This window comes from Cebidichthys violaceus, unplaced genomic scaffold, assembly GCF_023349555.1.
Source record: "Cebidichthys violaceus isolate CVI_PGR_0920_01 unplaced genomic scaffold, fCebVio1.0.p SCAF_3, whole genome shotgun sequence".
NCBI classification, from domain to species: domain Eukaryota; kingdom Metazoa; phylum Chordata; class Actinopteri; order Perciformes; family Stichaeidae; genus Cebidichthys; species Cebidichthys violaceus.
In genome coordinates, this window is record NW_027176483.1 from 10,335,729 (window position 1) to 10,351,137 (window position 15,409).

At 40.9% G+C, this 15,409-nt stretch overlaps 2 protein-coding genes across 5 annotated transcripts in view; one reads left to right on the forward strand and one right to left on the reverse strand.

The window, feature by feature from the left end:
- LOC137880861 (novel FERM domain containing protein) overlaps positions 1 to 6,956 on the forward strand; it is a 55,110-nt gene extending 48,154 nt beyond the window's left edge. For 2 of the 3 annotated variants that reach the window (XM_068722400.1, XM_068722401.1), the window contains exon 14: positions 1,675 to 6,956. In XM_068722400.1, coding sequence (XP_068578501.1) covers positions 1,675 to 2,252 — 578 coding nt within the window. In that variant the 3' untranslated portion in view covers positions 2,253 to 6,956. The remainder of the gene's footprint in view (positions 1 to 1,674) is intronic. The other variant, XM_068722402.1, reaches the window with a different exon arrangement.
- A 79-nt stretch (positions 6,957 to 7,035) lies between these two features.
- Positions 7,036 to 14,952, reverse strand: blm (BLM RecQ like helicase). 2 transcript variants are annotated; one of them, XM_068722398.1, is made up of 22 exons: positions 14,630 to 14,952; positions 13,981 to 14,041; positions 13,281 to 13,890; positions 13,052 to 13,184; positions 12,791 to 12,894; positions 12,551 to 12,665; positions 11,814 to 12,457; positions 11,190 to 11,366; positions 10,957 to 11,075; positions 10,744 to 10,857; positions 10,533 to 10,631; positions 10,291 to 10,439; positions 10,105 to 10,211; positions 9,665 to 9,825; positions 9,291 to 9,486; positions 8,979 to 9,169; positions 8,751 to 8,895; positions 8,421 to 8,620; positions 8,108 to 8,303; positions 7,895 to 8,017; positions 7,593 to 7,791; positions 7,036 to 7,475 (listed from the first exon to the last, which is right to left on the reverse strand). In XM_068722398.1, exons 1-22 carry the CDS (start codon positions 14,722 to 14,724, stop codon positions 7,286 to 7,288), a joined length of 4,128 nt encoding a protein of 1,375 aa, XP_068578499.1. In that variant the 5' UTR covers positions 14,725 to 14,952; the 3' UTR covers positions 7,036 to 7,285. The 2 variants fall into 2 exon arrangements, with proteins under 2 accessions (XP_068578499.1, XP_068578498.1); XM_068722397.1 differs by having other exon boundaries at positions 13,281 to 14,041.
- Positions 14,953 to 15,409: the final 457 nt, after the last annotated feature.

Here is a 15,409-nt window from a genome sequence, read left to right on the forward strand (position 1 = left end):
TTTTCCTGCAGTTTTCAAAAAAGTCCTTTTCATGATTTGCTCCTCATCGAAAGCTGAATTTTAATCCCTTCCCTTTATAGTGAAGGTGTAATGTTGCCCCTTTGAGTCTCTGCAGAATGTGATATCGTCAGCAAAGGGCTCAACCGCAGCTCCTCGTCACTGACATGTACACTGCAGTGAGGCTCTCACATACTGTTCTGTTACTTATACTGCAAAAGGAACAGTAGAGTTTACAGTAGCGGTACATATTTGTCATGCCTTGAAGCATTGTATTGTTGAATAGTTTCAGGTATAGGTATATATTTGTCTTTAACATCTACAGTTGCATAAGACCACTGTTGGCAATGCTGCAGCAGCCAGATTGTTTATCCTTAAACATATTTTCTTTTTTCACAATATCAGATTACAAATACTGTAATAGAAGATTTTATCTAGATAACTCACTCCTAGTTGTAGGTTAAATCTTTTTTTATCCTACCTTTTCATTTTTGTTTGATTTATTAAGGGAAGAGAATTTAACTGTTTGGTGCAAATGCAAGCAGGCTGGTTGTACTTTTTCTGTAGGCATTAAGGCTTTCTCTCAAGTCTTCTTAAGATAACACTCACATGCCTGTGTGTGCATTGCCTCGTCAAAGACTGCAAGCCTCATATACAGAGTATAACATGTACACATGACATCTATTGCACTTCTGTCAATTCTGGGAGAGGGATCCCTCCTCTAATGCTCTCCCTAAGGTCTCTTCCTTTTTTTCTCCCTGTTAAAGGTATTTTTGGGGGGAGTTTTTCCTGTACCGACGTGAGGGTCCCGGGACAGAGGATGTTGCATGTGTACAGCCCTCTGAGGCAAATTTGTGATTTTGGGCTATACAAAATGAATTGAATTGAATAATCATTTAATTTCACCTGAACTTTTGCATTTATTTTTTTTGCATTTTACACTGAACCATGACTGTGGCTTTTGTCCCTCACCTCTTAAATTTGAATTGTATTGGAATGGGACGTCCTCTCAGCCAGTATGGATAAAGGATGCCAGTGTTGTGACAGAAAAAATCTCAACCTATCCTTATTGTAATCCTAATTTAAAAATGAGCCTTGTGGTTTGTATTTGTGTTTGAGGCTATGAGAAGAATATCAAGCATCCTAACACAAGTTTTTAAAACAACGGTACATATTGAGAAATCTAATGTTCAAAGTGGGATCAGTGCTGTAACCTCTAGAGTCTGGAGATGAGGGCTCTGAGAGTGCAACTTTATCTGGAAGCAGGCTTGGTGTAAAGTATAATTTATCTTAATGGGTTTGTACACTGTGTTTATTGAATAAGATCTACACTTCCAGTGCAAGTGGAACATGATGATGTCTTATTAGGCATCACATCAGTTTATGAGCATTCTGCAATGACAATACTCCCCCCTGTCTACTTGAGTCTGGGGAAAGCATGATCAGATTTCTGCTGTGTGTCTGCTCTCTGACAGACCTCTGCTGGACAAACGGCAGAATAGACCTCAGCATTTAGAAGTGCAGCTACAGTAGTATATTGTGTCAGTGAAGGCCAAGTTTAGATTATGAATGGCCACATCATGTCAGTCATTATTTTTCATGCTGTGAAATGTGTGTAATATTCCTTTCTTCCTGTCCGTTTCCCTCCTCCTCTTCCTCCCTGAACCACCACACAAGGTCTGGAGTCATTGCGTGACAGTGCTCACTCTACACCGGTGCGTTCAGTGTCCCACGGGGAATGCTTCATACCACGCTCCCGGAGCCAGGCCACAGATGCCAGTGAGAGGACTGCGGTGATCTCGGACGAGGCCTACAGCCCGTCCGACAGCGTCCTGCCCACCCCGGTGGCCGAGCACAGCATGGAGCTGGCCGCCTCGCGCCAGATCAACGGGGCGCCCTGCAGCATTGAGGAGGAGAAGGAGTCGGAGGCAGGCACCCCCATGCGCGGGGAAGTGGGTGATTTTGGCGCACAGGAGGGTGCAGGGGGGGACTCGGCCCTCAGCGAGGTGGAACAGGTGAATAAATTTGTCTTAAGTGTCCTCCGTTTGCTCCTTGTGACCATTGGACTCCTCTTTGTCTTGCTCCTCCTTCTCATCATCCTCACCGAGTCAGACCTTGACATTGCATTTTTACGTGATATCCGCCAGACCCCCGAATTTGAGCAGTTCCATTACGAATACTTTTGTCCCCTCAGGCGGTGGTTTGCCTGCAAGCTCCGCTGGGTGGGCGGGTTGCTCATTAACAAGGGAGAGTGAGGTCGTAGAGGTGGTAGAGTTCGTAAGCCCGTTCGGGGGTCTGAGATGACGGTTAGGACTCCGGAGTGATGGAGGGCAGCCTCGTCCCAACATGAACCCTGCTTCTCTCATCATCCTCCTGCAGACATTCAGCTTGGACCACTCCTGGTAACACCGGGCCAGGATTTCTCCTCCCCTTCTCCACTCTGAGTTAACCCCCCTACCCACCCAACCACCTCCTCGTTTCGCTTGTTTTCTTTTTTCTTTTCTTTTTCTACAAAGCCAGAGGACACCTTTTGCATTTTTTTTTTTTAAATTTCAACTCATTTCAGGTATTTTATTTTTTCAAATAACACAAAGGAAAAAAAATTCTAACTGAAATCAAAGAACTGAAGAAGTTTCTTTTTAAAGAACAGAAGATTTCATTGCAATGGTTGAAAGTTGCCTTCATTATTATTTATTGCTTTTAAACATGTGTTTGCATAAGGAAATGAGAACAGAAGAACAGCAATCGAGGAAGTTGATTTGTCATTAAAATTAAGATGGAAGTGAGTTATGTTAGAGGTAATAGGCCCTTTGCTGTGAAGTATATATGAGGCAAAGTAGTATAATATCTTTTGATATTGGTTCATCCCACCAGAAGTCAACTAGACACAGCACAACAGCATATTCACCTCAGCAGGAAAAAGCAGAACAGTTTGAAGGGAATAATGGTGAAGGTTTATGAAACGGAGAGCAGACAGTGTGATTACAAAAGGCCTTTTTTTTTAGAAGATGTTGACTGAATTTTGTGGATTGTTTAAAGACAATTAGCTTAAGTGTACCGTGGTGTACAAAGTACACTGATGAAGAACAACGTTGTTTTTCTAAGATTTTTTTAGGGATACAGTGAAGTAAACCAATACCAATGGTGTTATGTGACCCAGTAGTGTCGGATGCGGTTAGAGAAATATTCATGAAAAGCAAAGATTTGCTGGCACCAATAGATATAGTCTAGATAGATGTGCAATGCTCATATGGTTTAAATGATTAAGTTCTTTTGAATGTGCTCATTTGTTCAGTTGTTCTGTTATTTCTCCTATTAATTTGATTTGCATTTTTCAGCAAGTTGAAATTCGATGAATTTCAATAATTTCTTTGTATGAAGAGTTTATGATTTATTTTGGTTTCATATCAACCTTGCTCTTAGGTTTATGTAACATACTATATTATTAGAATAAGAATACTGATGTACTTTTTGTACAAATTAGTTTGTTTCCTAATATATATTGACAGGTTTTCCATGTATATTTTAACAGAACTGAAATGTTATTTTGTTATTGAAGATTAAATTATACCTTTTTTAGAGCTGTGTTTCAAGTAAGGTCAGAACCATTTATGGAAATGTTGTCGTGGGGACTAAAAAACAGGGTTTTTATCCAGATCCACTCAACACTGATCACACCTCATGTCTCCACCAGCAGTGAATCAGCCTTCAGTGAGCGTGCAATTGTAATGATCATTTTAATGAACATGTATTTGTACAGCATGAAATCTGAAGATATCATTATACCACCACAAATACCAAATAATCCAAAAGCACATTTTCACCATTCATTCATCATTTACCATATCTTATTTTACTTGAAGAGTTTGGAGAGGTGACTGCGAGCCAGACCGATACTGCATGTCGTGACTTGTGACCTATCCTCACACTGGAATTCAAAACTAGAGCTGAAACGATTACTTAAACAACTGATGAAAATGGCAGATATTTTGATAGTTAATTAATTGACATATTTCAAGTAAAGATTTTCTGGTAAACTTTCTGGTTTCAGCTCTTCCAAAAGATTTTTCAGATTTCTGTTGTTTATCATTGTAAATTGAATATCTTTGGGTTTGGGACTGTTGGTCGGATGTAAAAAAAAAATAAAAATTATGTAACAATTAATCAAATCTAGAAAATAATGGGCAGATTAATAGATAATGAAAATAAACAAAACATTTGGTTAGTAGTAAATTAAGAATAAACAATTAAATGAGACCGGAAACACAAAGTATTTGGTGGAAGTCTGCTTGACAAACTACAGTATGTAATGATGACATTTTCTGAGGTACCTCGTGTACATTTTTTCGAAATGATGTACAATAGATACTTCCTTACCTTAATTATCAGCCAAAATAAAAGCAGATACCAAGATAAGCCGACATTGACAAATAATAAATGCCCTTAGATATGTCGGTCAGGCTCTAGACTCTTCAGCCTCACAGCTCCAGGAAGCAATAACTGCCGCGGCTGCTGGATTCTGGGTAAAATCTGTTTTTAGTATTGCGTGTCTACCTCCTGCACCAAGTGCAGGTATTACTGTATCTGTATGTAGGAATGGAGACAAGATTCAAGGTGGTAGCTGTGAAGGTTTAGACCAACAGGAGTGAAAACTGAAAAATCGTTTGCCAAAAGGCAAGAAGGACTTGGAGAAAAGAAAAGAGAAAGATAGAGACGACTTGAGGGATGTCAAAGGCCTTTGTGAAAGGTTCTTAGAAAGTGGGATTAATAAAACCATTTGGGAATGGAAGGCCCTCAGTGACTCATCACTCTAATGGCTGTACAGGGTTGCTTGTTTTTGGCCTGCTGTTTGAAATGCCACACTCTCATACCAGCACCTGCTGCTGCTCCACTGAAGGCCTGATGGTGCTACCTTCTCTGTTTGCTTCTGTGTAATCCGAGCGAGTCAGTCCTTGGCTAAATTGTTGTCCTGACCACAGAGTAGCACGCACTTTGGCGTTGTGGCTGGATCCACTCCTGTAGCTCATTATCCTTCAATTATCCGTGGTGGAGGGAGCAGCACTAACATTTCCCAGCATGATGCTAGAGGAAATATCACATCATTAGAGCTATGTCGGCAAGAAACCTGTCCTACATACAGTGTAGGAGCTTATTTATGTTGAGTAATAATTTGTAACTTGGATACATCTAATAAATAGCAATGGAAAGATGAAGCACATTTTCCCTAATGGGGTGGAGCAGGGAGGGCGGGTTGACTTTTGTTGTGTGTATATTCATACTTCATGTTTATTACTTCTTTACTGACATAAAGGTCATCATGACTGACCTGTCCAGCCAGGCTGACTGGTTAGCAGGACATCTTTTTAAAGGTGTTTCTCGTACATCTATGAGCATTATGTAGCTTCAGTGGTCTCTCTGAACATGCAACAATTTAAAAAAGAAAAAGGCAGCATTATTCAAGGAGCAATAATCAGTTGTAAAAGCAAAAAGATGTGATTTACCAACTTGTGTATGAAAAACCAACAAAGAGTAAGTGAAATATGTCCTTTTTGTTTCTATAAAACCACTTACCAAATTGTTAATTCCTGTCTAACAATGATGTAGCCACTGAGACACTTAGTCACTGTTGCATTCATTAATAACATTTTATGAAAATCAGTTTTTCCTTAGAGACCTCTTGTGTGGATGTTTGTTCTGCTGTTTTCTTTGCTGTTTCATTGTTAAGTGACAGATTGTTCCTTGTGCCTGGATCCTAACTCTGCAGTTAACCAAAGTGACAAAGATGAAAGAATGGAGAACAAAAGACTCGACATCCCTAACAACTGTACTACAGACTACTCCATCCTTAAATCTCCCAGGCCAAGAGGGAAAAACAGTGTTCATCTGTCTTAAACATTTTGTAATGCACACTGGGCAGCCTGAAGTCTTAATGTCTTAATTTGTCTTTTAAGGTTTCCTATGATAGACCTTACTTTTATGTTACATTTCAGTTGCTGTGTCCTGTTTACATATTTAAGTTATTTTATTTGATGGGAGATTGCTGCAGTTTTGGCTGGATGTGTGACTTTTGATGAACGAGTGTGATTGTCATCCATGGTTTACAAATCAGAAACAGCTGGTCCGTCCCTGAAAAGCAGCAGTAAAGGTACAGCCATGCAAATACAATGTGGTGCATTGGAAGTTGAAGCACCGATTCTGGTGTTAAAATTGAATACACACGGGATGGACTCAATAACAGAAACACCCACATGGTACTATGTAACAACCAAGCAACAAATCCTACATTTGTGAAACTTAAATAGAATCTTTTAATGAGGCGGTGTCAAAGACATGATTGGGGTCAATTCTAACGTGGTACTTTGTGTTTTCTTACAGAACTTTTCTGTGGGGTGTTTTTGTTATTTAGTCTACTCTGTTTTAACTGTGATAAAAAAGAACTACATAATCAGTTTTGATGGTCGCAATCAAGTGATTTATACACAATTGGCTACCTATATTTCATTCCTGGCCAAAAACCCACATTAATGAGGATGATGCATGCAGAACCGAGGGGTTGTTAGATGAAAGTAGTCATAATCGAATGCATCTTGATTTGCTCTATGCCCCTCTGTCATCTCCCAGTTGGCAGACCCTCACACAGTTGCACATACACGTCAATAAGTGTGTGTGCATAACCATGTCTGGTGGTGTGTTTCGTAGTCTGCATCTTTATCCTAGGATTGGAGATTGTTGTTTAATTACGTTATATATACACACACACAAGTAAATATATATACATATATAAATCCATGTGCCAAATCCAGTTCTTGTTCAGTCTGATCCATTCCGAACCCATGTTTGTACTGTAGGTAACCTTCTGTACAAGTCAGTATAACACATTGTTTCCCTCCAATAGTCCCTTGTAACTGGTGCCATTCAATAAAACTATTCAAACTTGAAATAAACATTGATTAAAAACATGTGGCTCCCTGTGGCTTTGTGGTACAACACAAATACAGCACAGTTTGTACTTCTCTAGCAAGAAAAAAAATAGTGTCCTGAAAATTTTAAATTAACCTTTAATATAAAAAACCCCCATCAAAATGGACAGTGAAAAGCAACAATTTGCAAAAATCAATATAACATCTGGACAGACGTGACAATAACTGTACAGAGCATAAATATACAATTTTAGAGGTTTCAATAAACAGTTGGGAAATAACTGGTAAATACTTTTGAACCCAATACTAACATAAACATGTAGAGACAAAGCAGTTTGCTATCCTAGAAGTCAGATCAGAAGACGGTCCTAGCCCAGGTGTGAAAAGGCCGGCTTTAAGAAAGGTCTCTGGTTGGTTTGAGGGGTCGGGACAGACATGAAGCCCGGTCTCCTGCCAGCTGAAGCATCTCCCGCTGAGCTGCTGGACCCCCGGCCTGCAGCATTGGATCCACCTCTGGAGCCGGACGATGACCACGATTTATTGCTGCTGTAGCCACGACTACAACACCACAGCAAGACAGAAGATGGGAAAAAAGGTTTCAGCTATGAATTTAAGTGTTTTGCTGCACACACTCTCCAGCTATATGACAATATGTGAGACAAACACATTACAGACCCTTTAGAGTTGGCACTTGTGTTGCCATAGGGTTTTCTCTTCTTGGAATATTTGAAGAACGGAGCCTTCTTCCTCTTCTGTCCCTGCGCAGACAGACTACGGAAGTACGTGGATGACTCTGGGTCGTCCTCGTCATCTCCATATGAGCGGCCTTGTGCCGTGTCTATCCACCCGTCTCCACCGTTATCCGTCTGTTTCTCTGCAACAGAGACCATGTAGGATTAATAACACGATGTGCAAAATTGCAAGGAAAAGACGTGCAAGAACTTGAAATATGCAAAAACTATATTTTGTTCCCTTACCAGGCAACTGCCACTCAGAGTATTTTTCTAGGACCTGAATTACTTCAGCTCCATACTTCTCCAGTTTGTCTTCCGTCACACCATCAATCTGGAGGAGGACTTCGGGGTCAGGAGAAAGCTTCTCTGTTCATGTGAAGAAAAAGAAAGAAGTTATAACATGCTTGCTGTATCATATGAGCTATTTAAAAGACAGTCAATTGTCTCAGAAATTACCAGCTATCTTTTTCAAGGTAGCAGGAGAGAAGATGTTGTAATAGTGAATGCCAAACGCTTTCCCCAGCTGCTTGCACAGATCGGTCAGCTCCTTCAGACACTCCTGAACCTTCTCATCTCTCTGGGAGACGTTCTTGGCCACAGCAGCTTTATGTTTCCTGATGCTAGACGCACTCTCAGTCTCATAGAACTCCACCTGTGATGAGACAAGTGCTGGTTAGTGTTTAATGTTTTCTTATATACATTTATACTTAATCGAATGTTACATATCTAGCTCTTCATGCTGCCCAACAGTGGATATAAGCTGGGTTACCTGCATGTGTCCAGACAGCACGTTCATGGCTTTGGGTCCAGCGGAGATGTACGACACAGCTTGGCCGTTGTTGGTGATGTAGAGATCCTCCTCGAGGGCGTTGTCCAGAACCAGTTTTTTGAAGAGACGGTCAGCATTATGCCTCGAGTAGGCTCCTCCCATCCCAAACATCCCTGTCTGGATCTTGGCAGATTTAGACCCTGACAGAAAGAAACAATTCCCTGCATCAGACCAGTCACAGTTCACATGGAGTACGATCACATCAGGACATCATGCAGGATTCACGATCGCTAAATTACTTTTCATCCCAATCACGTGCATTTACTTTACCTACAAAGATATCCACCAACATATTCAGTGTCAGTCGGTTTTGCTGTGCTGTCCTGCCAAACCGTGATCCAACTTTCTCGCAGTTCTCCTGAACAAACCTCACAATCTTCTTCACATCTTCAGTGACATTTCTCATCTTGTATTTCTGCACACAGTCAAAAAGATTTGCTCAATTAGAAACGGCCAGGTAGGTTTGTAATTTGTAATGATTAAATAAATGATTCCTACGTTGGGTCTGGCACAGTTGTCACAGCTGACGTCTGCGTGTTCCTTACAGAAGCTTTTGTTGAACTTGAACTCTCCAAAGTATGCGAGCAGCAGAATTCTTCTGCACTCCATCAGGTTCTCACAGAAGTGCACCATGCTGTGCAGGTTGTTGAAATGAGTCGCCTTGGTGTTCCGGTCACCTTCTTTGTCCACTGTGATTTAAAGAAGAGTCATCTGAGTCTACATTGACTAATATATATATAGTTATGATTGATGGAGGAAAGAAAAACCACACAAACAGAACTAAGAACGGTCTAGATTTTTGTAACATACTGCCGATGATCCTCTTGATGCGTTGGACGTCGATGTAGGAGTAGAAGAGAACACAGTGAGAGATCTCTCCATCTCTGCCAGCTCTCCCAGACTCCTGGTAGTAACCCTCCACTGACTTAGGCAGACTGGCGTGGATCACGTAACGCACATCAGGCTTGTCAATACCCATGCCAAAAGCTATGGTGGCACAGATGACCTGGCAGACATAAAGGAAGCAGTGAAACTAAGGCAATGTGAACTTAAAAAAAAAAAAAAAAAATCAGTAAAACAGCTACTGGCTTGCAAAATGTTACCATTTTTAAGTTCATTGCTTTGTATCCAGTACCATCCATTAAAACCCTTACGTCAGATCAGTGAGTGAGTGGTGAGCTCACCTGGCAGCCGTCCTGGTTGATCCACTTGCTCTGCACATATTCTCTGTCACCGTCACTCAGGCCTGCGTGATACGACAGAGCTAATATCCCGGCCTTCTGCAGACTATCGGCCATGGCGTCACAGTCCTTACGGGACAGGCAGTAAACGATGCCAGAGTCACCTGTGACAGATTGATGAAGACAAAAGACAGTCAGAGAGTAATCACTGACTAAATATTCCCCACGGGGATAATTCAAATCATGGTCATGCTACTTACAACAGCTATTAAGCATTTGACAAAAGCATTGATTTAAAATAATTTCTGTTACAAGCTCAAGAATTTGATATGCTTGATAAAACACCACAGACCTGAGAATGTGAGCTGAATTCTTCAACAAAACAGTTATGGCAGTGTTCCAAAAATAACCAGGATCAGAAAAAGTACTTGTGAATTATTTACGTGGGTAGTGCTTCTTGATCCAGTCGATGCAGTCCTCGTCGACCTTTTTGGGTTTCTTGGGCAGGACAGCGTACTTCAGGTTTGTTCTGTTGAAACTCATGGTGAACCTGAAAATATATTGGATGGGAGACTGTTGGTTGTTTGAATTAAAGAATAACAAAATAGAACTCATTTAAAAGCACGTACACCTGCGGCCGTGTCATATTCAGCTGGTGGAGGATGTCTTTCTGAACACGGGGGGTGGCGGTGGCTGTGAGGGCGATCATCGGCACGTTGGGGAACTTCTGACGCAGCTCATGTAACCTCTTGTAGTCCGGACGAAAATCATGACCCCACTAAAAAGATTTGAGGACGTGGGATGATTCACAACGGCTGTTGCAAAAATAAAAGCGAACTGCAGATTGTGTGTATAAAGCAGATCAACACACCTGACTGACACAATGAGCTTCATCGATGACAAAGCGCGCCAGAAGGCATCGCTCGTACAGGTTGTGCATGGCGGAGATCAGCTTGTTACTTGCACTCACCTTGGGGAGAAAAGAGAGGCATTAGTCTTTATACTACTAACTTTATTTATAGCAAACAAGAAAACACACTCACTGACTCCAACATTTAGAGTGTAAATCAATCACATCTCACCTTTTCAGGAGTGACGTAGAGAAGTTTAATGATGGGGTCTTTCCTAGAGAGCTGCATATAAATCCTCCCTGCTTCGCTGTCACTTTTACTACCAGAGAGGCTTGTTGCTGGGATCTGAAAATGAAACGTTACACATGAAATACACCTTCTGAGTACCACACATACTTACTGTGCACTACTTCCTACTGATCCGATAGGAGAAGCCATACTCACGTCCAGTGTAGTGAGTTTCTGGACCTGGTCTACGATGAGAGATTTGAGTGGAGAGATGACAACAGTGACTCCTGGTGACACGCAGGCAGGCAGCTGGTAGCACAGGCTTTTACCCCCACCTGTAAATACATCAGGGTCAGAGAAATGGGGACATTTTAACGGCCGATAACATCCAAAATCTATTGTTGCGTCGCTAGGATAAAACGTTTCTGTCACTTTGGATCAATACTAACCTGTGGGCATCAAAACAAACGTATCTTCTGTCAGAATCGTCGCATTAATTGCTTCAAGTTGATTGAACCTGAATTGATGAAGACCAAAACGCTTGTGAAAAATCTTCATCATCTCCTGCGAGTGGGGGAAGTTGAACCCTCTGAAGCGATCATGGGCTGGGTTTCTGAAGGTGGGCTCTGCATTAGAAAACATTAAAACTGTGTCAGTAAAACACAGCACAGGACCGTAAACTAAATATTCAGTTTGCTTGTTTTGTCCAACAGTCCATAACCCAACAGTATTCAATAGAACCATAGAAAAATACTAAATGCCATTTAAAGATTTTCAGTAGATCTGCTTATCAATTAATCAACTATTAGTTTCAGCTCTAAATGATATCTTTATAACAGATTGTCAAATTAAACTAATGACAACATTTTGCAGTTTTAGAGTGCAATTAACACATTCAAAGACTGACTGGGTTGGTGAGAAAATAACTTTAAATATCTACTTAAAATAACAAAAAATATATTGTATAGTGTGATACAAATTACAAACTACAATTCATCTGTTTTAAAAGTTAAATTTAGTTCAGTTTACCGCCTAAAAAGAGGACAAAATGCATTGTACAAGTCAAGGTTTACCAGGAGAGCAGATCTTTGCAGGCTTGGGTGCAGACGCAGGTGTTGTTGGCTTCTTCTCCCATGGGGACATGCTTGATCCCCTTTCTGTAGCTGTTGTAGTCACGGTGCTGGAGTTTGAGGGTTCGTCAAAGTAATCGGGGACATCGGCGTCATTAAAGTCATCTATGTCAAAGTAGTCAGTGTAAAAGTCATCTAGTTCTATGTCTTCTGTTGCATTACTGGCTGCTGGAGTATTAGATTTGTTCTGAACAACAGTCTCTGGCTTCTTCGGTGAGAAGAAGAGATCTGAAGCATCCAGGTCTGTGCTCGTTTTCTTAGAGAAGTTAAAAGATGGCTCTGCTAGGCTGTGGGTTGATGGAGAGTCACAGATACTCTGATTTGTCACATATTCTGTTCCGCTCTTCCAACTATTCGAGGGCTTCATGTTAATAATACTGTCCGAGTGGTCAGAGTCATAGTCCACCGAGATGACTGAAGATCTCCTGATCTCAGGAGGCTTGTTGAAGTCCACAGGCACAGAGCTGCTGGATGACATCTCACAGCTAAAAGAAGATTTTCCTTTAAAGCTGGATTGAGAAATCACAGTGCTGTCTGGCTGCTGCATCCTGAATACATTGCAACCACCAGTTGCAAGAATCCTCTTCCTGGGGAGAAAGGCAAGATGTTAGCAATTATACGGACATATTATTAAATATCACAAATAATAACAATGACATTTTCCACTCAAATGTACACACCTTTGAGCCCTCTTCAGCAAAAGCTCACCTCCACAGGACAGAGCTATGACTTCATGTTCAGGGATAGAATCAACCAGAGAACAAATGGACTGCATAATACTGAAGAGTTGCTCATCTGTGATGTGATCAGACACAAGAAATAACAAAAAAATAATGAACAGGGACAAAGAATGGAGTTCTGCTTTGCTAAATAAAATGTGCACATGATCTGGACAAATCAGAAAAAGGCAGAACACCCACTTGTTTTGTCTTTTGAGTGGTTATCAGAGGATTCATGTAGTGTGGTGATGGGTCCCTTCGATCGCACAGGACTGTCTCTGCTTTTAGCATCAGCTGATTTAGATCTGTTAGAAATGAAAGAAAAATGAAGTCCCGCTTTCTTTTTAAAATTCTCTTTTAGGTCAAATCAAATGCCCATGGAGTCCAGGAGTGCCATGCTCAACATTGTCCCTTTTCACACAAAAATGTAATTATATTAAATAATAAATTGAAGGAACTGACCTTGTCTCCAATGCAGAAGTAGTATTAGATATCTCATCAGGGATTGGAGAAGGGGGAATGTAATCAAGATCATCTTCAGGCTCTGAGTTGTCATCGAGCTGTATTACCTTCGGGTTAATCCATTTTTTGTCATCTAAAATGCAAAAAGATATAGCCTGCATTTGTAGTATAATTCAATGCTTCCCAGATCCATATCTGCCCCACAATGTACAAGTAAAATAGATATTACCTGTCATTCCTTTGAAAGGCTCAAGCACATCATCGTTGTCCTCTTCACTATCACTCACGACAGACTTCAGAGGACGTCTTCTGGTCATTTTTAGTGGAGAAACTTCGCGTTCGAACTCCACTAGTTCCTTATTCAAAGTTGGTCCTGGTGAAGCTGCAGCTTTGCAAACCCTGTGCTCCAGTTCATCTGTTTCCATACAAGATTGTTCACTTGTGGAAACATCATTCCTGTTTGCAAAGCTGTTGCTTGACTGTGGCATCACCGATAAATGTGTTTTTTCTTTACTAAAAGATGATACCGGATTGGTCTTCTTCGCAGATAGTTCTGAACTAAATGAGTACTTTTTGACAGGAGTTTCAAAGTCATCAGAATCATCCCAGTCATCCATCGGGAATCCAAGAGATGCATCCAGACTTGTGGAACCGCCTCCATGGCCACCAGCAAACTGGTTGTCAAGTTTAGTTGGAGCTGTCGTCACTTTAGTAGCAGACACTGCTGAAGGAGTCTGACCGGCAGGAGCACAGTTACCTGCTGGGCTGATGGAGTCAGACTTGCCTTTTGAACTTACAGGGAAGAAGTTGCTGATTTGGGATTTTTGAGGTCTCTCAAGCTTGTTTGGAAATGTCAAAGGAGATTTAGTCACCAAATTGTTCTTAGGGACATTGACATTCCTGTTTGCCAAAACATTAGAGCTTATTACCTTGGTTGGTACTTCCACTTTGGTTGTACCTGACGAGGACTTCTTTTTGAAAGAAAAGGCCCTGAAAAATAAAACCAGTGTGAAATTATTAAAACATAATCTGACAATTAAGATCAAAAGGCATGATTCCCATTCACTTGGAGATTGGTTTAAGAGGATAGTCAAATATATCTTTGTGCTAACGTAACTTTCTCTTTAAATTTGGAAACAAAAATTTATTTTCTGTATTTATTCTGTGTATCTAACTGACCAATACACCTAAACATAGCAGAAACTAACAATGGGCTTGGTTTAAGCATTAAGCATATGCAGATTATCACACGTGGCTAATTATTTTTGAATCCAGGAACCAGACCGCGGGATCTCAGATCAGTGATTACTGCCAAATCATTATTGATATAAAATTAAAGTTAGTACCTGTAGGAAACACTTAAAAACATTACATGAACAGACAGCTAACTTACTATTTTGGAATATGTAGTGCAGTATTTATTGACATAAGGGTGCCAAATTCACACCTGAAACCACTCAGACTGTAACAAAGCTAACTATGTTGTGTGTTTATAAGTTAGCACAGCTGACAGCACGAAGCTAACTGTTAGCTAGGTCCTGTAGCGTTAGCGTGACGTCGCTGTAACATTAGACTTACCCCAGTTTGGGTTTAGCCAGAGACAACTTGCTTTGAGCAGCATTGCTGTGCCTCGCCAGCTGCTCCTTCAAGTTATTTTGTGGAAGATGAGACATTGTTGTGGGAAGAGGCTGAGCTAGCGAGTGTTAGCTTGCTAGCAGCTGTGTGGAGCTCAGTTCAAACAGCGGCGGACAGTTTCTTCAGCATTGCTCGTGACAAAGAATGACGACGATACAAGACAAGTCGCGTGCTCAGTCTGGTTACACTTCATTAAACTTTTACAGTTGTATCGACTAGCTTTACTGCTGCAGCTCCTTTCTCCAGGAGTGTGAGGTAAACACACACAGACACAATTTTGCGCCTATTCCACAAACTCCTCCTTATTGGCCAAAGTCGAGCAGGAATGAGGACTCTGGGAAATGTAGTCCAACGACATGGACAACAGGCGTAAAACTTGAGGAGGTAGTGGCTGGATAATATCTGTATGACAGGTTTCTCTCTGGTAAATCCTTATGAGGGATGTAAAAACACAAAATTGTAATACAATTGAATTATTGTAGCTGGACTTCTAATCAGTATTTTACTGAGGCCTTTGAACCACAAACATTCGACTATTGGCAGGTCTTGTTTACTGTATTTGGGCCTACTATTATCAACAATTCTTGATGCAATGGTCCAGTTTTACTCTTAATTCAAGGTTCAGTTAAATAGGCAGTTTAGGTTTGCAATAAAGGTAATCTTATATGTCACAAAGGGATTAAACAATTTAATGTGTGCACTCTCTTTCTAGAGTTGTTTTAT

What these genes read in the sequence shown, in the direction of transcription:
- blm (XM_068722397.1), bottom strand. Translation starts at nt 14,724, where the DNA reads ATGTCTCATCTTCCACAAAATAACTTGAAGGAGCAGCTGGCGAGGCAC. An exon ending in TGCAAAGATCTGCTCTCCTG is followed by an intron (nt 11,367 to 11,813) that starts GTAAACCTTGAC and finishes TTTCTAATGCAG; the next exon opens with AGCCCACCTTCAGAAACCCA. An exon ending in CATCAAGAGGATCATCGGCA is followed by an intron (nt 9,170 to 9,290) that starts GTATGTTACAAA and finishes TTTAAATCACAG; the next exon opens with TGGACAAAGAAGGTGACCGG.